At 43.4% G+C, this 24,841-nt stretch overlaps 1 protein-coding gene across 1 annotated transcript in view; it reads left to right on the top strand.

Moving 5' to 3' along the window:
• Positions 1-24,841, top strand: part of LOC139227523 (protein unc-13 homolog C-like) — an 801,204-nt gene that overhangs the window by 216,214 nt on the left and 560,149 nt on the right. Inside the window, exon 11 of the mRNA XM_070858323.1 lies at positions 10,177-10,240. Coding sequence (XP_070714424.1) covers positions 10,177-10,240 — 64 coding nt within the window. The remainder of the gene's footprint in view (positions 1-10,176; positions 10,241-24,841) is intronic.

The following is a 24,841-nucleotide window of genomic DNA, read 5'->3' on the forward strand; positions in this document are numbered from 1 at the left end:
CAAGCCTTCTGCAGATGGTGCTGTGGAGGAGACAATTGATTCGACATCATCGCATGAGGAACCTCAGAGCACGTAGGATGATGGGCAGGAGGCCTTACCCACGTCGGGTATATCATGACAGGCGTTCATACCTGCACCTGAGTGATGCAGACTGTGTGAGAAAGCTGTGTTTCTGCAAATAAGTTGTAACTGAGATCTGTGAGTTAGTAAAAGGAGACCTGCAACCTAGGAGCATCTGGAGGACTTCTTCGTCAGTTGAAGTGAAGATTATAGCTGCACTTTCATTCTATGCATCTGGACCATTCCAGGCCACAACTGGGGATGTGTGTGTCATTTCCCAACATGCAACACCTATCTGCATTTGGCAGGTGACTGCTGCACTATATGCCCGGAGGAAACATAGAAACATAGAAACATAGAAAATAGGTGCAGGAGTAGGCCATTCGGCCCTTCTAGCCTGCACCGCCATTCAATGAGTTCATGGCTGAACATTCAACTTCAGTACCCCATTCCTGCTTTCTCGCCATACCCCTTGATCCCCCTAGTAGTAAGGACCTCATCTAACTCCTTTTTTAATATATTTAGTGAATTGGCCTCAACAACTTTCTGTGGTAGAGAATTCCACAGGTTCACCACTCTCTGGGTGAAGAAGTTCCTCCGCATCTCGGTCCTAAATGGCTTACCCCTTATCCTTAGACTGTGACCCCTGGTTCTGGACTTCCCCAACATTGGGAACATTCTTCCTGCATCTAACCTGTCTAACCCCGTCAGAATTTTATATGTTTCTATGAGGTCCCCTCTCATTCTTCTGAACTCCAGTGAATACAAGCCCAGTTGATCCAGTCTTTCTTGATAGGTCAGTCTCGCCATCCCGGGAATCAGTCTGGTGAACCTTCGCTGCACTCCCTCAATAGCAAGAATGTCCTTCCTCAGGTTAGGAGACCAAAACTGTACACAATACTCCAGGTGTGGCCTCACCAATGCCCTGTACAACTGTAGCAACACCTCCCTGCCCCTGTACTCAAATCCCCTTGCTATGAAGGCCAACATGCCATTTGCTTTCTTAACCGCCTGCTGCACCTGCATGCCAACCTTCAATGACTGATGTACCATGACACCCAGGTCTCTTTGCACCTCCCCTTTTCCTAATCTGTCACCATTCAGATAATAGTCTGTCTCTCTGTTTTTACCACCAAAGTGGATAACCTCACATTTATCCACATTATACTTCATCTGCCATGCATTTGCCCACTCACCTAACCTATCCAAGTCGCTCTGCAGCCTCACAGCATCCTCCTCGCAGCTCACACTGCCACCCAACTTAGTGTCATCCGCAAATTTGGAGATACTACGTTTAATCCCCTCATCTAAATCATTAATGTACAGTGTAAACAGCTGGGGCCCCAGCACAGAACCTTGCGGTACCCCACTAGTCACTGCCTGCCATTCTGAAAAGTACCCATTTACTCCTACTCTTTGCTTCCTGTCTGACAACCAGTTCTCAATCCATGTCAGTACACTACCCCCAATCCTCTAACTTTGCACATCAATCTCTTGTGTGGGACCTTGTCGAACGCCTTCTGAAAGTCCAAATATACCACATCAACTGGTTCTCCCTTATCCACTCTACTGGAAACATCCTCAAAAAATTCCAGAAGATTTGTCAAGCATGATTTCCCTTTCACAAATCCATGCTGACTTGGACCTATCATGTCACCTCTTTCCAAATGCACTGCTATGACATCCTTAATAATTGATTCCATCATTTTACCCACTACCGATGTCAGGCTGACCGGTCTATAATTCCCTGTTTTCTCTCTCCCTCCTTTTTTAAAAAGTGGGGTTACATTGGCTACCCTCCACTCCATAGGAACTGATCCAGAGTCAATGGAATGTTGGAAAATGACTGTCAACGCATCCACTATTTCCAAGGCCACCTCCTTAAGTACTCTGGGATGCAGTCCATCAGGCCCTGGGGATTTATCGGCCTTCAATCCCATCAATTTCCCCAACACAATTTCCCGGCTAATAAGGATTTCCCTCAGTTCCTCCTCCTTACTAGACCCCCCGACCCCTTTTATAACCGGAAGGTTGTTCGTGTCCTCCTTCGTGAATACCGAACCAAAGTACTTGTTCAATTGGTCCGCCATTTCTTTGTTCCCCGTTATGACTTCCCCTGATTCTGACTGCAGGGGACCTACGTTTGTCTTTACTAACCTTTTTCTCTTTACATATCTATAGAAACTTTTGCAATCCGTCTTAATGTTCCCTGCAAGCTTCTTCTCATACTCCATTTTCCCTGCCCTAATCAAACCCTTTGTCCTCCTCTGCTGAGTTCTAAATTTCTCCCAGTCCCCAGGTTCGCTGCTATTTCTGGCCAATTTGTATGCCACTTCCTTGGCTTTAATACTATCCCTGATTTCCCTTGATAGCCACGGTTGAGCCACCTTCCCTTTTTTATTTCTATGCCAGACAAGAATGTACAATTGTTGTAGTTCATCCATGCGGTCTCTAAATGTCTGCCATTGCCCATCCACAGTCAACCCCTTAAGTATCATTCGCCAATCCATCTCAGCCAATTCACGCCTCATACCTTCAAAGCTAGCCTTCTTTAAGTTCTGGACCATGGTCTCTGAATTAACTGTTTCATTCTCCATCCTAATGCAGAATTCCACCATATTATTGTCACTCTTCCCCAAGGGGCCTCGCACAACGAGATTGCTAATTAATCCTCTCTCATTACATAACACCCAGTCTAAGATGGCCTCCCCCCTAATTGGTTCCTCGATATATTGGTCTAAAAAACCATCCCTTATGCACTCCAGAAAATCCTCCTCCACCGTATTGCTTCCAGTTTGGTTAGCCCAATCTATGTGCATATTAAAGTCACCCATTATAACTGCTGCACCTTTATTGCACGCACCCCTAATTTCCTGTTTGATGCCCTCCCCAACATCACTACTACTGTTTGAATGACTACATAAAGTTCCCCAGCACTGCTCAGGCAATGCGTGACAGGACTGTGGACTTCTCCAGGATTGCTGGCTTCCCAAAAGTACAGGGCTGCATTGATTGTACCCACATCGCCTTGCGAGCACCTTTTGGAGGATTCTGAGATGTACAGGAACAGAAAAGGCTTCCACTCCATCAATGTGCTGCTCTTCAGTTGATGCGAGATACCCTGGGAGCACCTATGATGCATTCATCCTACGTGAGAATGCCCTATCTGCCATGTTTCAGCAGCAGCCTGAAGGGCTGAGCTGGCTGCTGGGAGACAAAGGGTAAGGCCTCGTCACCTGGCTCGTGACGCCCCTACGCGTAACCTGGACGGAAGCTGACCGGGAATACAACATGTCGCACATTGCGACGCGCAGCATAATAGAGAGGACCATTGGCATCTTGAAACAGCGTTTCCGATGACTGGACCATTCCGGAGGCTACTTGCAATACTCCCCTGAGATTGTCAGTCAGTTCACTGTTGTGTGCTGCATGCTGCATAACTTACCCATCATGAGGCATCAGCAAATGGTAGTAGAAAACCCACCTGAGGTGATAGTAACTGATGATGAGGAGGAAGATGCAGATGAGGAGGAGGACAACGAGGAAGCCATGCAACTACCTGAACCTGGAGCACGACAGCGGAGGAGGTCGGGCCATCGTGCCCTTTCAATGATTGCTCGAGCCTTGCGCCAGCAGCTCATCCTGAAGGCTCAGTGGCAACTATTCCAAATGGACCATGTTTACTGTTTGGACCTGTTCCATAATGTTATGTTGTCTTAATGGAACAAATAATGGAAATTCTTCTTCTTTAGTTCAAAAAGTTGTGTTAATAATGGAACAAATAATGCAAATGATTCAGTTGTAATTCAAAATATATTTTATTCAAAAGTTTAACAAACATTTGTTTGTACTTAACTTTAATAGAAATATTCTTGTATCAAACGTTAAAGTTTTCAGTTAAGATCACTTAAAAACTTTTAAACTTGTAAATTGACATAACTTACAAAAAACTTTTAATTTGAGAACAGTTACAACAGTAACAACAATAATAATAACAACAGCAGCAAAGAAAGGCTGCACCCATCTCTCCTCCACCTTATTCAAGGACCTCCCACTGCACTTGGTCTTGGTAATTCCACATTTACCCGCAGGCGGTGGCGCAGTGTTTTCTTGGGTTGATACCAAGCTTATGCTTTCGACTATCTCAGGTAATTTGATGAGGGTGGGGGGAGGGGGCAGGCAGCAATGTGGAAGGCCCAGCTTGGGCCTCTTCAGAGGCTGGTCTGGGGATTGGAGTGGGGAGTGGCAGTTGATTCTGTCACTGGTGCAGGCGTGTTCCCTTATTGCAGCAGCTAACTCCGACATTCACTCCCTCATGCATATAGGTACTAACGATATAGGTAAAAAACAGGATGAGCTCCTACAAGACGAATTTAGGGAGCTAGGAGCTAAATTTAAAAAGTAGGACCTCAAAAGTAGTAATCTCAGGATTGCTACCAGTGCCACATGCTAGTCAGAGTAAGAATCGCAGGATAGCTCAGATGAATATGTGGCTTGAGGAGTGGTGCAGAAGGGAGGGATTCAAATTCTTGGGACATTGGAACCGGTTCTGGGGGAGGTGGGACCAGTACAAACCAGACAGTCTGCACCTGGGCAGGACCGGAACCAATGTCCTAGGGGGGGAGTGTTTGCTAGTGCTGTTGGGGAGGAGTTAAACTAATATGGCAGGGCGATGGGAACCTATGCAGGGAGGCAGAGGGAAGTAGAATGGGGACAGAAGCAAAAAATAGAAAGAAGAAAAGTAAAAGTGGAGGGCAGAGAGACCCAAGACAAAAAGCAAAAAGGGCCAAATTACAGCAAAATTCTAAAGGGGCAAAGGGTGTTAAAAAAGACAAGCCTGAAGGCTCTGTGCCTCAATGAGAGGAGTATTTGGAATAATGTGGACAAACTAACTGCGCAGATAGCAGTTAACGGATATGATGTAATTGGCATCATGGAGACATGGCTCCAGGGTGACCAAGGCTGGGAACTCAACATCCAGGGGTATTCAACATTTAGGAAGGATAGACAGAAAGGAAAAGGAGGTGGGGTAGCATTGCTGGTTAAAGAGGAAATTAATGCAATAGTAAGGAAAGACATTAGCTTGGATGATGTGGAATCGGTATGGGTGGAGCTACGGAATACGAAAGGGCAGAAAACACTAGTGGGAGTTGTGTACAGACCACCAAACAGTAGTAGTGAGGTTGGGGACAGCATCAAACAAGAAATTAGGAATGCATGCAATAAAGGTACAGCAGTTATCATGGGCAACTTTAATCTACATATTGATTGGGCTAACCTAACTGGTAGCAATGCGGTGGAGGAGGATTTCTTGGAATGCATTAGGGATGGTTTTCTAGACCAATATGTCGAGGAACCAACTAGAGGGCTGGCCATCCTATATTGGGTGCTGTGTAATGAGAAAGGACTAATTAGCAATCTTGTGTGAGGCCCCTTGGGAAAGAGTGACCGTAATATAGTAGAATTCTTTATTAAGATGGAGTGTGACACAGTTAATTCAGTGACTAGGGTCCTCAACTTAAGAAAAGGTTACTTCGATGGTATGAGACGTGAATTGGCTAGAATAGACTTGCGAGGGTTGACGGTGGATAGGCAATGGCAAATATTTAAAGATCACATGGATGAACTTCAACAATTGTACATCCCTGTCTGGAGTAAAGATAAAATGGGGAAGGTGGCTCAACCGTGGCTAACAAGGGAAATTATGGATAGTGTTAAATCCAAGGAAGAGGCATATAAATTGGCCAGAAAAAGCAGCAAACATGGGGACTGAGAGAATTTTACAATACAGCAGAGGAGGACAAAGGGTTTAATTAGGAGGGGGAAAATAGAGTATGAGAGGAAGCTTGCTGGGAACATAAAAAGTGACGGCAAAAGCTTCTATAGATATGTGAAAAGAAAAAGATCAGTGAAAACAAACATAGGTCCCTTGCAGTCAGATTTAGGTGAATTTATAATGGGGAACAAAGAAATGGCAGACCAGTTAAACAAATACGTTGGTTCTGTCTTCACGAAGGAAGACACAAATAACCTTCCGAAATTCCGAGGGGACTGAGGGTCTACTGAGAAGGAGGAACTGAAGGAAATCCTTATTAGGTGGGAAAATGTGTTCGGGAAATTGATGGGATTGAAGGCCGATAAATTCCCGGGGCCTGATAGTCTGCATCCCAGAGTACTTAAGGAAGTAGCCCTAGAAATAATGGATGCATTGGTGATCATTATCCAACAGTCTATCGAATTTGGATCGGTTCCTATGGACTGGAGGGTCCATGTAACACCATGTAGCTAATGTAACACCACTTTTTAAGAAAGGAGGGAGAGAGAAAACAGGCAATTATAGACCGGCTAACCTGACATCAGTAGTGGGGAAAATGTTGGAATCAATTATTAAAGATGAAATTGCAGCACATTTGGAAAGCAGTGATGGGATCGGCCTAAGTCAGCATGGATTTATGAAAGGGAAATCCTGCTTGACAAATCTTCTAGAATTTTTTGAGGATGTAACTGGTAGAGTGGACAAGGGAGAACCAGTGGATGTGGTGTATTTGGACTTTCAAAAGGTTTTTGACAAGGGTCCCACACAAGAGATTGGTGTGCAAAATTAAAGCACATCGTTTTGGGGGGTAATGTACTGATGTGGATAGCGAACTGGTTGGCAGTCAGGAAGCAGAGAGTCGGGATAAACAAGTCCTTTTCAGAATGGCAGGCAGTGACTAGTGGGGTACCGCAGGGCTCAGTGCTGGGACCCCAGCTATTTACAATATACATTAATGATTTGGATGAGGGAATTGAGTGTAATATCTCCAAGTTTGCAGATGACACTAAGCTGGGTGGTGGTGTGAGCTGTGAGGAGGACACTAAAAGGCTGCAGGGTGACTTGGACAGGTTAGGTGAGTGGGCAAATGCATGGCAGATGCAGTATAATGTGGATAAATGTGAGGTTAGCCACTTTTGGTGGCAAAAACACGAAGGCAGAATAATATCTGAATGGCGGCAGATTAGGAAAAGGGAAGGTGCAGCGACACCTGGGTATCATGGTTCATCAGTCATTGAAAGTTGGCATGCAGGTTCAGCAGGTGGTGAAGAAGACAAATGTTATGTTGGCCTTCATAGCTAGGAGATTTGAGCATAGGAGCAGGGAGATCTTACTGCAGTTGTACAGGGCCTTGGTGAGACTTCACCTGGAATATTGTGTTCAGTTTTGGTCTCCTAATCTGAAGAAGGACGTTCTTGCTATTGAGGGAGTGCAGCGAAGGTTCACTAGACTGATTCCTGGTATGGCAGGACTGACATATGAGGAGAGACTGGATCGACTGGGCCTGTATTCACTGGAGTTTAGAAGGATGAAAGGGGATCTCATAGAAACATATAAAATTCTGACTGGACTGGACAGGTTAGATGCAGGAAGAATGTTTCCGATGTTGGGGAAGTCCAGAACCAGGGGACATAGTCTAAGGATAAGGGGTAAGCCATTTAGGACTTAGCTGCGGAGGAACTCCTTCACTCAGAGAGTTGTTAACCTGTGGAATTCCCTACCGCAGAGAGTTGTTGATGCCAGTTCATTGGATATATTCAAGGGGGAGTTAGATATGGCCCTTACGGCTAAAGGGATCAAGGTTATGGGGAGAAAGCAGGAAAAGTGTACTGAGGTGAATGATCAGCCATGGTCTTATTGAATGGTGGTGCAGGCTCGAAGGGCCGAATGGCCTACTCCTGCACCTTTTTTCGATGTTTCTATGTTTCTATGTGCCCGGACAGTGTTCTTATTTCTCCTGAGACTGTTGTTCCTTCTCCCGACGGTCCCGATACCTTATCACCCACCCCACTGATGGTGTCCAGGGGTGATTGCGGAGAGTCAATGCTCTCCGCACTCATTGCCATCATCTGAACCACATCTGTTAGATCCTGCACCTCAGAAGAGCACTGTCGAGCTCTCCTTCCCCCTCGTCACCCTGGGTGTGGCTCGCTGCAGCCCACTGGGACCTGCAGCCTCGGATGGTGGGGCGCTGGGTGAGCCTCATTGCATCCCACTGGGACCCGCAGCTTTGGACTGAGAGAAACCATGGAATGTCCTAACACTCGTACCACTCAGGAAAGGGCCTGGCACCTCAATGTGCAGCACCTGCACCTCTTTGAGTGAGTACAACAGTGGGGGCTTCATCCATCCCTCCCCCTCACCCTCATCTCTTGGTCTGGAAGGTGGGATTGGAAGATGTTTTCCTCTTCAGGCTCATGCACGTCTGACTAATCTTCTGCATCGGCTTTAGCCTTGTCAGGGTTGGCCTCAAGTTTTGCAAAATATAACAGAACAGACAAATAGTTAGCTGTAGAGGAGGGGGCAGAATGACATAAGTAGGCACACACAGCGCACGCAGCAGGCTGATTTGAAGGAGCATGATGAATGATAGCACATTGCATCAACTGAAGCATAGCTGACGGAGACATCCCCATGAACTGAAGCATGGCTAGCCCGCGCAGTACTTAACATTTAGCAAAGCCAGACTGTGGAATTTGCAGGACTTGCTCTCTCCCTCGAATGTGGGCTAAGCTTGTGCAGTGTTGGTTGCTTTTCTCCAGTCAGGGCCCATCAAAGCAGCGACTCTGTCTTCCAAGTGTGTCAGTGGGTGCAGATTTGCCGGGTCTCCTCCAGTTCGAGTTCTTTCCCTTTTGTTGTGTGCCTCCTTCCTCTGCAAAGATGAAAATATAACTTTTTAAAGAGGGTGTCTTTCTGCTGGGTGGGACATACAGATGGTCACATTTACAATTGCAGTTCCAGTGAATAAATGAAAATATTACTTATACTAACTACTTGACCAAGGTCCTGCCATTTCTTTTTGCACTGGCCTCCAGACCTTGGGGTGATCACAATTGCACAGTAATCTTCTGCAAGTTGGTTCCAGCGTTTCTTCATTTCTTTTGGTGAAACATTTATGTGACCTCTGCTGGTGTCCAGCTCGTGCCATGTGAGAAATTCTTGGTCCTTGAGCCACGTTACATATTGTATTGCAGCTCCTATTTTTCCACTGAGAATTAAAGTTCTCACACACAACTGGCTCTTTAAAAATGGCCGAATGTAGACCGGGAGCTGTACTGGGCGTGCGTGCCCATAGCAGTCAGATAAAAAACATATTTTATTTTCCGCGCATGCGCAGAAGGTGGGGCATTGTTTTTTCGGCGCAGACATTAGGCTCCATCTCCTGAAGCTAAAAGATAGACTGCACGGTGCCAATTTCAAAAAATAGAATGGGGAAACTTGCAAGTTATTTTTTTGGAGTAGTCGGGGCCAAAAAAAACCAGGTGTAACTTTTGCAATACACCAAAAAACGGCATTGGGGAAAATTGAGCCCTGTATAGTTTTAGCTTTGGTGTTTGAATAACAACATTGGCTATAGGATTTTCACATGCTTGTCTTAATCTTAATTTTCTATCTAATCACTATGCTTTTTAAAAACCTTCTTATTAATCAGATGTAGACTATTAATAAAAATACATAGACGTTACGACATAGAAGCAAACCTTTTGGCCCAACCAGTCTGGGTCAATATTAACTTCCATGCATGCAAACAACGCTAATCAGATTTATTTTGTTCTATTATCCCTTATCCCCTTTCTCTTCATTAACCTATCCAATCTTGAATGTTGAAGTAGTCTCTGCCTCAACTCTTTGTGTAAAGATGTTTCTCTTGTTCTTTGTTCTAAGTCTCTTGCACTTCATCTTATTTTATTCTAGACCCAGGAACTACCAAAACAGGTTGTTTCTAACTATCCTTTCCATCCTTTCTTAATTAAAAAAACCTTCTGTCATATTCCACTCTGTGCTGTTCTAATGGGGGAAAAAAACAATTTTTCAAGTTTTCTCTCATATTTGCTTATAATCTAAAGTTTTCACACTTTAAGATAAACATTTATATTGCAGTAACTACAGATGTTTTCTATCAAATGTATAACTGATAATTGGAGATTTGAATAACATACAATCCTGTTCTTAATATGATTAATTTTTCTAATTGATTACTTGATCATATTACTTTGTGTTTTGAATATTAATATTTACAACTTGTTTCTAAAACTATTGGAATTAATTCTTGTAACAGAAAAAATAAAATTGTCTTTCAGCAGTGAAGAGGTGGTTTGTACCAAAAGCATTGCAAGATCAAGATGGAAAAGAGTCATTGAAAAAGTAAGACTGAATCTTTGAGATCCCTTACTTGCAGAACATTTGAGACTTTTGGAACTTCTCTGGAAACTATTAAGGTTTAATGTAACAAAAGTTCACAGTTCACAAACAGTAAAACAGTGATGTGTGGAAATAGATAAAATTGCATCTTACTGTCATTAGGACATAGCGATGGGAATTGTGGCGTCCCTTATGGGGAAAAATTGAGCTGTTGATTTTAAACAAAAATACTAAACTTATTGTAGTAATTATTAATGAAAAACGAAGAGAAGTTTATAATGTGCAGTGGTAAGTTTGTATAGTTAGGCTGGGATGGATTTGCAATGAAAGTTTTATTTTAATTTTACACCAATTTTGACAGGGATGAAGTATAATAGATGCCTGACTCATAACACTGGCTGTGCACTGTGATGGTAAATTAAATTTACCCTTATGAAGTAACTTGTGATTTTTAACCAAAGTGATTTTTCAGATCTTAAGCTTATCAAGTACATTGGATAACTTGTGGTGAATTAGAGGTTATAAACTAAGTGATCAAATGGCATCATAAACGATGAGACCGAAATTGAAATGTTTTATGAATCCCAGGATTACATTTCATGAACTCGCTCGCTGAAATTTGTTGTTTCCAATCTTTGTTTGGAAAGTTTTGGCATCTTTATGCTATTATGTAATAAGAATGGGTTATGTCTTTTATTGGTATAACAACGGAACATTGGCAATCGTGAATGTTCCAATAGGCTTTTATGCTGATATAGAGAAAGATTGTTTAAAGCACCAATCTTTAATACATTTTCTGTGCTCTATGCCAGCATAAAACTGCAATAATTCACTACACCTAATAACATATGCTTCAGGACAAGGTATTTTCACATGTAGGTTGGGAAACATTTCTCTTCTGCTTTTTATTGTTGCCGATTAAAAGCTTTAAATTTTTGATCATTTTTTCCTACTCATGTACAATTGTAATTTTCTTGTCTTTTGACACGCTCCCATTAAGTACCATTGGCTTGTTGAGAATCTGGGCAGGAAAGCTGGTCCCAAACTTACGTCAATTCTGGTCTGCAAACGGCCCAGATTGATTTGTCTTTTACTTTTATTAAATCTGCTCCCTTACCTCTGCCCTTCAGCCCGGCTTCCTTCGAATGCCTCCCTCATAATGGCAAGGCCTAGATTGGAAAGGCACCATGAGGAAATTGTAGACTTCAATCAGCGCCATAAAACTATTTGGCATAGGAGGTTGGAACCTCCAATTCACTCTACCAAAACATCACCTAATTACATTTTGATTTGCATTGTCTGAATGGGCAACCATTTATATTCTATCCATTATTACATTCCATGAGTTTGTGCTCACTCACTCACTCTCATGGTAGAGTTTTAAATATTGGTGTTGGGACATTCATGCTCTCAAAAGGGAACATTCCTCTTTTTATGAATTGTTAAATAATTGCTCGCTTATTTAAGAAGCTGGGCAGTATAATAAGCAACACAAATAATGGATGTATATTGCTTTTCTAAATGTCCAGACTTGATGCAGGTCTCTTCATATATGTCATTCTCTAGCAGTATTGGTTCTTATTGGTCAAATTACATAGTTTATAAAAAATAATTTAACATTTATATTGAATATATTTTTCATCAAATCTTTTTCTACTAAAACATTTAACAAAATTTAAGAAATGAAAATATAAGTGTAGAGATTATGGCAGTATTTAAATGTATTTTAATCATGAAACCAATAAGAACGTAAGAAATAGGAGCAGGAGTAGGCCATTTGGCCCCTCGAGCCTGCTCCGCCATTCAATAAAATCATGGCTGATCTGATCTTGGCCTTAGCTCCACTTCCCTGCCCTCCCCATGATGTTTATTAGTATGAAATTGAGGTGGTTTTGTTTTATGAAAATCAGAAAGTTATTTGCTTTTACAGACATTCAGGTATGTATGTTTCATTGTATGGTTATAAGAGCTGCAATTCTGATTTCATCCTAATATAGGAAATAATTTCAGGTGCCTATAAGTATTATAACTTTCAGAACAATGCAACACGTAAAATTATCTGTGTACAAATGCTTCTTCAAATTTACAACTTTTACCTATGACTGGGAAATTACATTTTGCACACTTAAAATCAAACACCAATAATGTAATCATCTTGGAAATAAATGTTCACTGTTTTTTCTTGAAAATATTACATTGGATTTTGACTTAAAATAACTACAATTAAAAAGTGATCTTTAGAGAGAGGTTTCACCTGAAGTATAGTTTTATACTTAGTTTGCATGATTATATGCTCCTGTTTCCAAATGCACATTTATTTAATATGTTCACTGAAATTAATATGGATTATAATGTTCTCTGTATTTGTGCGATATAAAATTGTTGTTGAGTTTTGATTATTTATGAGGGATTAAGTTTTATTTTGCGACAGTTAGGACAGAAAACAATTTCTTCGTCTTATTTTAAAATGGAGGCAACCTGGAGCCTCAGATTGCATTTTTGTGAGTTTGTGTACAAACCTTTTGAATGCAATCTTAAAGCTTTTAGCAAATTATAGCTGAGGCATTTTAAAGGTGAAAATGCATCTATTTAAAGATAAGTAGTTTATTGCAATGTAATTCTTTGCCTAATATTTTGTGTTCTATTCTTTTGTGTCATGGTGAAATACAATTTAGCTTTGAACCTGCAGAGTGTTTCTATTTTCCTCCTTCAATACAATCTGAAAAATAGCTCTGTGATATGAAAATATAAATACACACACACACAATATTTTCTCCATAATCTTGCAGTGTAACTTTTCAGGGTTTTGACTCAATGACAAAACTAAAGCTTATTGTGATGAGTTGAGCCTGGCTGCCAATTACGGTGTATATGTTTGTCTATCTCCTCTTATCTCTCGGGCTTTCTCCCCTTTGATCTCCTCTTCCCCTCCTTGATTTTACTCAGAAATTGAAAGTTTCTGTATTTAATGGATTTCGTATACAAACCAAAGCATAAGCTTCTCCCTGCCAGATTAAAATATATCTCTGCCTTTGGGCTTGTGCAAGCATAGCACTAAGGTCTGAATTCTGTCGCTAAAGCATCTTGCATATTCAATTTGAAACACTATGCTGATTTGTGTCTTGGCAGCTAACTGATGACAATAATACAGAATGTTCAAATCACTTCCTGGACTAGATTTGTCAAAACCAGCATAATGAATAAATATCCACGTCAAACATGGTTTTTATTACCAGAACAGGACCAAATTTTAATCACATTGGTTACTTCTCAATACTTCCCTATTAAATATTGTAAGTATTTTCATTCATGAGCTGTTAATATTGCACATCCCCAATAGTCATATAAATGAATCAATCTTGCAAGTGATTACAGAGTGAAATCAAAATGAATAAAAAATTTTTTCAAATATGGGGCACATGTTTACATGGCAAACATTGAGCTTTTTTGCTGCATAATGCCAAGTCATTTGGCACAACACCACTTTCCTTGAAATCTTTATAATGGACTGGTTAATGTACAGCATTGTTTTGCTCCTTGATTGTATACCAGTTTTAAAAAAAATAATTGCACCTTAAATGCACTATGCCTTGGCGTTGTAAAAAGCAGGCGTGTGCCTATAATCCTCCCCTTTTCAAGCTCCTGACTGCAAGACAATTTACATTGCAGAAGAACTAAGCAAATATTAGAAGTTTCTCCACAGGGAGTGACAAAAAATGAAAAGGCGTGTCACTCTTAACACTGCACACCGGTTTCAGCGATAATTGGCAGAGGCCCGGAACAGGTTACCTTTTTGACCTCTCAGCATGATTTAGTGTATAAAATGGGGAGAACCAAATGGAGCAAATAGGAGAAAATAGCTTGAAAAACAGATGGCTTTTAACCCAACATATGTAATTTCAGAAGAGAGAATAAACAATGTAATTGGTTGTCAAAAATTGCTACTTGGATGGAATTTAGCCAAAAACCCAACAATTTGACATGTATTGCTCATCTAGAATCTTAATGTGATTACATAATAATGTTCAAGGAAAAAACGTTTTCTTTGCAATGTTAAATAATTGAACAAAGAAAACGTGAGAAAATTAAAAAAGGTCATAGTGAAGGAGATCACAACTGACCTGGAATTGTGCCAAATGAGAAGTGAATGCAACATTGAGCAGCTGAGAGCATTCTAACACAACAAAGCTTTGATGTGAAAGTTCAGTGTGATTTTGTAATCTTTATAAAAAATTGAGACCCTAATTTTTATTATACTTTACATCAGCTGAAGTATTATATATTTGACATGTACCATAACAATTTAGCAGCAAATTGCATAGGATAACTAACGAGTGTGCAGTCACCACATCACTACTGAATCGGCGAGAGCATGCAGAAATCAAGCACAGGCAGTGGAAGGAACGTGGGGCAAACCAGGCTCCCTGCCCACCCTTCCCTTCAACCTGTGGTTCTCGTATTGGACTGTACAGCCACTAAGAACTCCTGCTGAGAGCAGAAGCAAGTCTTTCTCGATTCCATGGGACTGCCTATGATGATGATGACTGAATGTGAACCAAAACGCTCTGGAATGTGCTGCCTGAAAGTCTGGTGGAAGCAGATTCAATAGTCGGCCAATAGTTGCAGTCTCTAAGGGCACGCATTTGTTGAGGCCCCGCAAGTGGCGGTTCTCGTGCGCTGAAATCCGGCACTTGCGAACTGTCAATTTCTTTTGGCAGTTCCAACACATCCCTGGGAGAAGGGACTTCACGGGCAGAGATTTGGGCTATTTGCCCAACTCTTGCCCAGCAAATGTCCTTCAAACTCTAACACCTGGTAAAAGCAGGCATCAGGCCTGTTTTTACTAGCATAAGGGTTTTAAAAGATAGAATAATTAAATGTCATCAATTTTTATATTAAGGTAAGTTTATTTTTACCCCTATTAAAACACACAAAAATAAATTTTAAAACAAATGTCTAAAAAAAATGTAATTAAATTCAATGTCACTTAATTTTAAATATGTGAAGTATTTCCTATTTATTTAAAATGCTTGTGGTTTTGGGGGAATCCCCATTCACAGAATGGAGATCACCATTACTGTGAATGGGGATATGCCATTTTCATTGGTTGATCCTGCCCACGTGATCCCAGGCTGTACATACGCTCCTGGAATGCCTGGGCTCCTACGCTGGGCTGTGAATGGAGGCCCTGGAGCGCACGTTTATGTTCCTCCAGGATCATCAGCTACTTTTGTAAAAAAAAAATTTTGGTGGGAAGCATCCGCCCACAGGAAGCCTCCGACCGCAATTTCTGGACCAGTAACTTTCAAAAGGGAATTGGATAAATACTTGAAGGGGAAAAATTGTAGGACTATGAGGAAAGAGCGGGCAAGTGAAAGTAATTGGATTTCTCTTTCAAAGAACCGGCACACGCATGATGGGCAGAATGGCATTCTCTATAAAGCGATTACATCCCCAGATTAATGCTGCTATTAGGTCTGTTTCTCCACAATGCAACAGCACATGGCTTAGAAAATTTGTTTGAGGATTGGATGTTTGAGTAAAATATTGGTTGTTTCAAATGGGGTTGAATTTCTCTTGAAATTCATGGAGTTTTCTTGCATGTTTACACTTTCAGTGTTGATATTATTTATACTGGGCATCTGAATGCATTATGCTCAGAAGATTAATGAGGAAAACCAGTAACTGATGACACTGTCAAAGTTAATGATCTTCACACAGATGAAACAGTCGGGGCATCTAGATTAAGGATTGTCTAAATCCCTGTCATTTATTGGAAACATCTGAACAAGAATAATTTTGACATTCTTTAATGCTCCTAATTTGCTTTTGAGATTCCATATTTCTAAAATCATGCTTTGAGTTTCCATCTATGTTTTGCTGTGAATATATTATTTCCCAGTTCGTATATTTCCTTTTCTCCCTTGATATCTGTAAGCTGCTTTTATCTGATGAAATGCAAAGGCTCAGTACAAGTGCCAGACATGTTTGAGAGGATGTCTGTCTGTCTTCTGACACAAGGGAATGAACTTAATATCCCCAATGTAAGTGGGGAGGGAGCCGGGTGTGCAGGGGGCAGTTTTGAGTTTGGGAAACCTGTAAGAATGGATTTTCTTCGGGTCCTGTCAAATTTAACGGCAGGACCTGATTAACATTCTTTGTCTCTGTTTCGTGGCCGCAGCCAACCAAATTGAGAACCTAGCTGGCTATTGGAAGAGTAGGTCTTTGGTACCAGGCTGCAGTCTGGAAGCGGAGAGGAAGGTTGGAGGGAATTGCAAGGGGGGGGGGAGGAATTGCAGGCCGGGGGAGATTGGAAGGGTCAGAAGATCAGAAAGGCGGGGCGGGAGTGGGGCGTGGGGTGGGGTGGGTGGGAGGGGGAGAGTGGAGAAGCTGGGTCAGTAGGACTCTGAGGGGAATTAACAGGGTAGATGCTGAGAGGTTGTTTCCCCTGGCTGGAGAATTTAGAATTAGGGGGCATAGATTCAGGATAAGGAGTCGGCCATTTAAGACTATGAGGAGGAATTTATTCACTCGGTTGTGAATCTTTGGAATTCTCTACCCCAAGGGTTGTAGATGCTGAGACGTTGAGTATATTCAAGGCTGAGATGAATAGATTTTTGGAATCTTGGGGAAACGAGGGATATGGGGATTGTGCAGGAAAGTGGAGTTGAGGTTGAGATCAGCCATGATCTTAGCGAAAGTTGGAGCAAGCTCGAAGGGCCAAATGGCCTACTCCTCCTAATTCTTATGTTCTTGTGTTCTTATGTTCTTAATTTTATTTTTCTAGACTGTGATTGTATTATTCAAATTAGTAATGAAGGTCACTGGGAGGAAGTGGTTTGCATCTTTTCGATTGACTTCAGTTTCTTAAGAAATTTCAAAAACTGACATCGTGGTTAATTCTGTATGCTGCCTTGTGAAATATCCAGACTGCCTTGTGAAATATCCAGACTGCCATGCGCAACAGCTATGGGTGGACTAGCTCCATGGGAAATTGGGAGATTGTCTGAGTGCTCCCGTGAATGGTTCTACAGTGCTGTATTATCTTCGCCCCCTCCTCTTTCCGTGAGCACCCCGCACCCTTTTGGGACAGTCAGACCACCCCGGCAACAACTAAACTTTAACATAGATTACTATTTTTATTTAAATAGGATTATATAGGATTTACGACACAGAAAAGGCCAATCAGTCCATGCCGGCGTTTATGCTCCACTCGAGCCTCCTCCCGTCTTTCCTCATCTAAATCTATCAGCATAACCCTCTATTCCCTTCTCCCTCATATGCTTGTCTAGCTTCCCCTTAAATGCATCTATACTATTACATAGAAACATAGAAAATAGGTGCAGGAGTAGGCCATTCGGCCCCTCGAGCCCGCACCACCATTCAACAAGATCATGGCTGATCATTCATCTCAGTACCCCTTTCCCGCTTTTTCTCCATATCCCTTTAGCCGTAAGAGCCATATATCTAATGAACTGGCATCAACAACTCTCTGCGGTAGAGAATTCCACAGGTTAACAACTCTGAGTGAGGAAGTTTCTTCTCATCTCAGTCCTAAATGGCTTATCCCTTATCCTTAGACTATGGGAACATTCTTCCTGCATCTAACCTGTCCAGTCCCGTCAGAATTTTATATGTTTCTATGAGATCCCCTCTCATCCTTCTAAACTCCAGTGAATACAGGCCCAGTCGATCCAGTCTCTCCTCATATGTCAGTCCTGCCATCCCCAGAATCATTCTGGTGAACCTTCGCTGCACTCCTTCAATAGCAAGAACGTCCTTCCTCAGATTAGGAGACCAAAACTGAACACAATATTCCAGGTGAAGCCTTACTAAGACCCTGTACAACTGCAGTAAGACCTCCCTGCTCCTATACTCAAATCCTCTAGCTATGAAGGCCAACATACCATTTGTCTTCTTCACTGCCTGCTTTACCTGCAACCACTCCCTGTGGTAGCGAGTTCCACATTCTCACCACTCTTTGGGTAAAGAAGTTTCTTCTGAAGAACTGTTGTGTGTTTCTTTCCCAATTACCCTTATAGACACTATTCTTAGTCCCATTTACCTAGTTTCTAATCTATTGATTCCCAATATCCAAACCTGACATTGTAATTTATTCTATGCTGATACTTGCTGATTAAATGTGTCTGAATTTTCCTGAAGACAACTATAAAGGGTATCTGATGTATTATAACCGTCATGTTTCTGCTAAAATGTAGTAAAATGATTCAGCAACAGTTGTAGTAATTGTATTGGTGGATAAAAGTTTTGCCCCTTTTTTTCATCAACTTTTAACTGTTAAATTCATCCTTGTGCTTTAGAATGCCTTTAACTTGTTTTTTTTTTTGTTATGACTTGTTCCCAAAGATAGGTCCAGATGGACGAATCCTCGGTTACTGAGGGAAGTAAGGGTGGAAATTGCAGAGGCCCTGGCCAGAACCTTCCAATCCTTCTTGTATATGGGAGTGGTGCCAGAGGATTGGAGAATGACAAATGTTACACCCCTATTTAAAAAAGGGGGAGAGGGATAAACCTGGTAACTACAGGCCACTCAGCCTAATGTCGGCAGTGGGGAAACTTTGAGACAATAATCTGGGATGGATTTGCTAAAGGAAAATTGTATTTGACTAACTTGATCAAGTTCTCTGATAAAGTAATACAGAGGGTTGATGACGGTAATTATGTTTGATGTTTTTTATATGGACTTTAAGAAGGCATTGACAAAGTACCACGTATAAGACTTGTTCGCAAAATTAAAGCCCATGGGATTCATCATCATCATAGGCAGTCCCTCAGAATCGAGGAAGACTTGCTTCCACTCTTAGCATGAGTCCTTAGGTGGCTGTACAGTCCAATATGAAAACCACAGTCTCTAACACAGGTGGGACAGTAAGCCGTTGACAGAAAGGGTGGGTGGGGAGTCTGGTTTGCCGCACGCTCCTTCCGCTGCCTGCGCTTGATTTCTGCATGCTCCCGGCGACGAGACTCGAGGAGCTCAGCGCCCTCCCGGATGCACTTCCTCCATTTAGGGCGGTTTTTGTCCAGGGACTCCCAGGTGTCAGTGGGGATGTTGCACTTTATCAGGGGAGCTTTGAGAGTGTCCCTGTAACATTTCCGCTGCCCATTTTTGGCTCGTTTGCCGTGGACAAGTTCCGAGTAGAGTGCTTGCTTTGGGAGTCTCGTGTCTGGCATGCGAACTATGTGGCCTGCCCAGCGGAGCTGATCAAGTGTGGTCAGTGCTTCATCGAAGCATAGACATAGAAACATAGGTGCAGGAGCAGGCCATTCGGCCCTTCGAGCCTGCACCTCCATTCTGTATGATCATGGCTGATCATGCAATCTCAGTACCCCACCCCTGCCTTCTCTCCATACCCCCTGATCCCTTTAGCCGTGAGGGCCACATCTAACTCCCTTTTGAATATGTCCAATGAACTGGACTCAACAACTTTCTGTGGCAGAGAATTCCACAGGTTCACAACTCTCTGGGTGCAAAAGTTTCTCCTCATGCCAGTCCTATATGGCTTACCCCTTATCTTTAGACTGTGACCTCTGGTTCTGGACTTCCCCAACATCGAGAACATTCTACCTGCATCTAACCTGTCCAATGCTGGGGATGTTGGCCTGGTCGAGGACGCTAATGTTGGTGCGTCTGTCCTCCCAGGGGATTTGTAGGATATTGCGGAGACATCGTTGGTGGTATTTCTCCAGCGACTTGAGGTATCTACTGTATATGGTCCATGTCTCTGAGCCATACAGGAGGGCGGGTATTACTACAGCTCTGTAGACCATGAGCTTAGTAACAGTTTTGAGGGCCTGGTCTTCAAACACTCTTCCTCAGGTGGCCGAAAGCTGCACTGGCACACTGGAGGCAGTGTTGGATCTCGTCGCCAATGCCTGCTCTTGTTGATAGGAGCCTCCCGAGATAAGGGAAGTGGTCCATGTTGTCCAGGGCCACGCCATGGATCTTGATGTCTGGGGGACAGTGCTGTGCAGTGAGGACAGGATGGTGGAGGATCTTTGTCTTACCGATGTTTAGCGTAAGGCCCATGCTTTCGTATGCCTCGGTAAATATGTCGACTATGTCCTGGAGTTCAGCCTCTGTCTGCACAGACGCAGGCGTCGTCCGCGTACTGTAGCTCGACGACAGAGGTTGGGGTGGTCTTGGACCTGGCCTGGAGATGGCGAAGGTTGAACAGCTTCCCACTGGTTCTGTAGTTTAGCTCCAATCCAGCGGGGAGCTTGTCAACTATGAGGTGGAGCATGGCAGCGAGGAAGATTGAGAAGAGGGTTGGGGCGATGTCGCAGCCCTGCTTGACCCTGGTCCGGACGTGGATTGGGTCTGTGATGGATCCGTTGGTAAGGATCACTACCTGCATGTCGTCATGGAGCAGGCGGACGATGGTAACGCACTTTTGGGGGCATCCGAAACGGAAGAGGGCGCTCCATAGACCCTCGCGGTTGACAGTGTCAAAGGCCTTTGTAAGGTCGAAGAAGGCCAAGTATAAGGGCTAGCGCTGTTCCCTGCATTTTTCCTGCAGCTGTCGCACTGCAAAAATCATATCCATTGTGCACCGGGGGGGACAAAATCCACATTGTGATTCTGGGAGGAGCTCCTCGGCCATGGGGAGAAGACGGTTGAGGAGGACTCTCGCGACGACTTTCCCAGTGGCTGATAGCAGGGAGATTCCTCTGTAGTTGCCGCAGTCGGACTTGTCCCCTTTTTTGAAGATGGTCACAATCACTGCATCTCTAAGATCTCCCGGCATGCTCTCCTTCCTTCAGATGAGAGAGATGAGGTCATGTATTCGTGCCAGCAGTGCCTCTCCGCCATACTTCAGTGCCTCAGCAGGGATTCCATCCGCTCCCATAGCCTTGTTGTTTTTTAGCTGTCTTATGGCTTTTTTTACCTCGTGCAGTGTTGGGGTCTCACTGAGGTGGTGGCGGGTCGCATGCTGCGGAATGGAGTCGAGAACACACGAGTCAAAGGCAGGGTCTCGATTGAGGAGATCTTCGAAATGCTCCTTCTAGCGAGCCCTGACTGCCTCGGTGTCCTTGATGAGTGTTTCCCCGTTCTTGGCCAGCAGCAGGGTGGGGCCTTGGTATTTGGACCGTAGGTGGCCTTGACTGCGATGAAGAATCCTCGCACATCATGGTTGTTGGCCAGCTGCTGTATCTCCTGTGCTTTCTCCATCCACCACCTGTTCTTTAGGTCCCGGGTTTTTTGTTGGACCTTGGCCTTTAGCCGTCTGTAATGCTGCTTTGCTGCTCCCGAGTTGCGTTGTTGTTTAAGGCTCAGAAATGCCTTGTGCTTGCAATCTATTAACTCTTGAATCTCCTGATCATTCTCATCAAACCAGTCCTGGTGTTTCCTGGTTGAGTGACCGAGTGTCTCTTTGTCAGGCACTGGTTATGGAGGCCTGGAGGGCAGACCAAGCGCTGTGGGCATTCTGTGTCTTGGGGTCATCAAGGCACGCCAGGTTAGCTGTGAGGCGCTGGCTGTATAGGGCTCTCTTAGCTGGGTCCTTAAGTGCCCCGGCATTGACTTTTTTGCGACACTGCTTCTGCTGCCCCCTCTGCTTTGGGACGATTAAAGGGACAGTGACAGCATTGATACATGGCTAAGGGATAGAAGTAGAGGTGAATGGTTGTTTTTCAGACTGGAGAGCAGTATTTAGTGGTGTTCGCCAGGGGTCGGTGTTAGGACCACTGCTCTTCTTGACATATATTAATCGCCTAAACATGGGTATACAGGGCATAATTTCAAAGTTTGCAGATGACACGAAACTTGGAAATGTAGAAAACAATGAGGAGGATAGTAATAGACTTCAGCAGGACATAGACTGGTAAAATGGGCAGACACATAGCATATGAAATGTAATGCTGAGAAGTGTGACGTGATGCATTTTGGTAGGAAGATTAAGGAGAGGCAATATGAACTAAATGGTACAATTTTAAAGGGAGTGCAGGAACAGAGACCTGGGGTCTATTTACACAAATGTTAGAAGGTGGCAGGATAAGTTGAGAAAGATGTTCGAAAAGCATATAGGATCCCTTGCGTTAATAATAGAGGAATAGAGTACAAAAGCAAGGAAGTTATGCTAAACCTTTATAAAACATTGGTTAGGTTGAACAGAAGCTGGAGTATTTTTTTTAAAAATGATTTCATTTATTCATTCATGGGATGTGGGCATCGCTGGCAAGGGCAGCATTTATTGTCCATCGCTAACTGCCCTGGAAAACGTGGTAGTGAACCGTCACTTTGAACTGCTGCATCCCACGGTGCTCTTACGGAGGGAGTTCCAGGATTTTGACCCAGTAACCATGAAGGAACAGTGATATGTTTCCAAGTCAGGATGGTGTGTGACTTGGAGGGGAACATGGTGGTGTTCCCATGCGCCTGCTGCCCTTGTCCTTCTAGGTGGTGAAGGTCACGGGTTTGGGCGATGCTGTTGAAGTAGCCTTGGCGAGTTGCTGCAGTGCATCTTGTAGGATGGTGTCGATCTTCTTCAGTGTTGTTGGAGCTGCACTCATCCAGGCAAGTGGAGAGTATAACATCATACTTTTGACTTGTGTCTTGATGGTGGTGGAAAGGCTTTGGGGAGTCAGGAGGTGACTCACTCACTGCAGAATAACTAGCCACTGACCTGCTCTTGTAGTCACAGTATTTCCATGGCTTGTCTAGTTATGCTTCTGTTCAATGGTGATCCCCCAGGATGTTGATGGTGGGGGATTTGATGTGGGTAATGCCATTGAACGTCAAAGGGAAGTGGTTGGATTCACTCTTTTTGGAGATGGTCATTGTCTCTCACTTGTGTGGCATGAATGTTACATGCCATTTATCAGCCCAAGCCTAGATGTTGTCCAGGTCTTGCTGCATGCAGGCATGAACTGCTTAATTATTTGAAGAATTGCGAATGGAACTGAACACTGTGCATTCATCAGCGAACATCCCCAATTCTGACCTTATGATGGAGGGAAGGTCATTGATGAAGCAGCTGAAGATGGTTGGGCCTAGGTCACTGCCCTGTTGAACTCCTGCAGTGATGTCCTGGGGCTTAGATGATTGGCTCCCAACAAACACCACCATCTTCCTTTGTGCCAAGTTTGATTCCAGCCAGAGTTTTCTCCCTGATTCCCATTCAGTTCAATTTTACTAGAACTCCTTGATTCCACACTCAGTCAAATGTTGTCTTGATGTCAACGGCAGTCATTCACCTCATCTGGAATTTAGCTCCTTTGTCCATGTTTGGACCAAGGCTGTAATGAAGTTTGGCGCCGAGTGGTCCTGGCAGAACCCAAACTGAGCATCGGTGAGCAGGTTATCGGTGAGCAAGTGCCGCTTGATAGCACTGTCAGTGATACCTTCCATCACTTTGCTGATGATTGAGAGTAGGCTGATGGGATGGTAATTGGTCAGATTGGATTTGTCCTGCTTTTTGTGGACAAAACATACCTGGGCAGTTTTCCACATGGTCAGGTAGATGCCAGTGTTGTAGCTATACTGTACCAGCTTGGCTGGAGGTGCAGCTAGTTCTAGAGCACAAGTCTTCAGCACTATAGCCAGGATGTTGTCAGGGCCAATAGCCTTTGCTGCATAGAAACATAGAAACATAGAAAATAGGTGCAGGAGTCGGCCATTCGGCCCTTTGAGCCTGCACTGCCATTCAATGAGTTCATGGCTGAACAAGCAACTTCAGTACCCCATTCCTGCTTTCTCGCCATACCCCTTGATCCCCCTAGTAGTAAGGACTACATCTAACTCCTTTTTGAATATATTTAGTGAATTGGCCTCAACAACTTTCTGTGGTAGAGAATTCCACAGGTTCACCACTCTGTGGGTGAAGAAGTTTCTCCTCATCTCGGTCCTAAATGGCTTACCCCTTATCCTTAGACTGTGACCCCTGGTTCTGGACTTCCCCAACATTGGGAACATTCTTCCTGCATCTAACCTGTCTAAACCCTTCAGAATTTTAAACGTTTCTATGAGGTCCCCTCTCATTCTTCTGAACTCCAGTGAATACAAGTCCAGTTGATCCAGTCTTTCTTGATAGGTCAGTCCCACCGTCCCGGGAATCAGTCTGGTGAACCTTCGCTGCATTCCCTCAATAGCAAGAATGTCCTTCCTCAAGTTAGGAGACCAGTGTGCTCAGCCTTTTCTTTATCAAATTGGCTGAAGGCTGGCATCTGTAATTTTGGGGACTGTAGGAGGAGGCCAAGGTGTATTATCCACTCGGCACTTTTGGCTGAAGGCGGTTGCAAACGCTTCAGCCTTGTCCTTAGCACTCAGGTGCTGGGCTCCGCCATTGATGAGGATGGGGATGTTCATGGAGCCTCCTCCTCCCATTAGTTTAATTCACATTTTCCGAGACTGTATAATATATAAAGAGAGGTTTATTAAATCGGAGACAAAGCTTTGGGAGAAGTGTTAAAGACCCCTTCTCAAATTGGTATCTGCAGTGAAGTTCTTTTATCTTACAAATTACGTCACTTTACAACACATGCTTTAGCACTACAAAGCTTTGACTGTCGAAGGCTAAGCTTTTGATATAACCCATCCTGCATTGTGACAGGGCAGTATAAACAAGTGTAGGCTTTTGACACCGG

This window comes from Pristiophorus japonicus, chromosome 17 (genome assembly GCF_044704955.1).
Source record: "Pristiophorus japonicus isolate sPriJap1 chromosome 17, sPriJap1.hap1, whole genome shotgun sequence".
Lineage (NCBI taxonomy): Eukaryota > Metazoa > Chordata > Chondrichthyes > Pristiophoridae > Pristiophorus > Pristiophorus japonicus.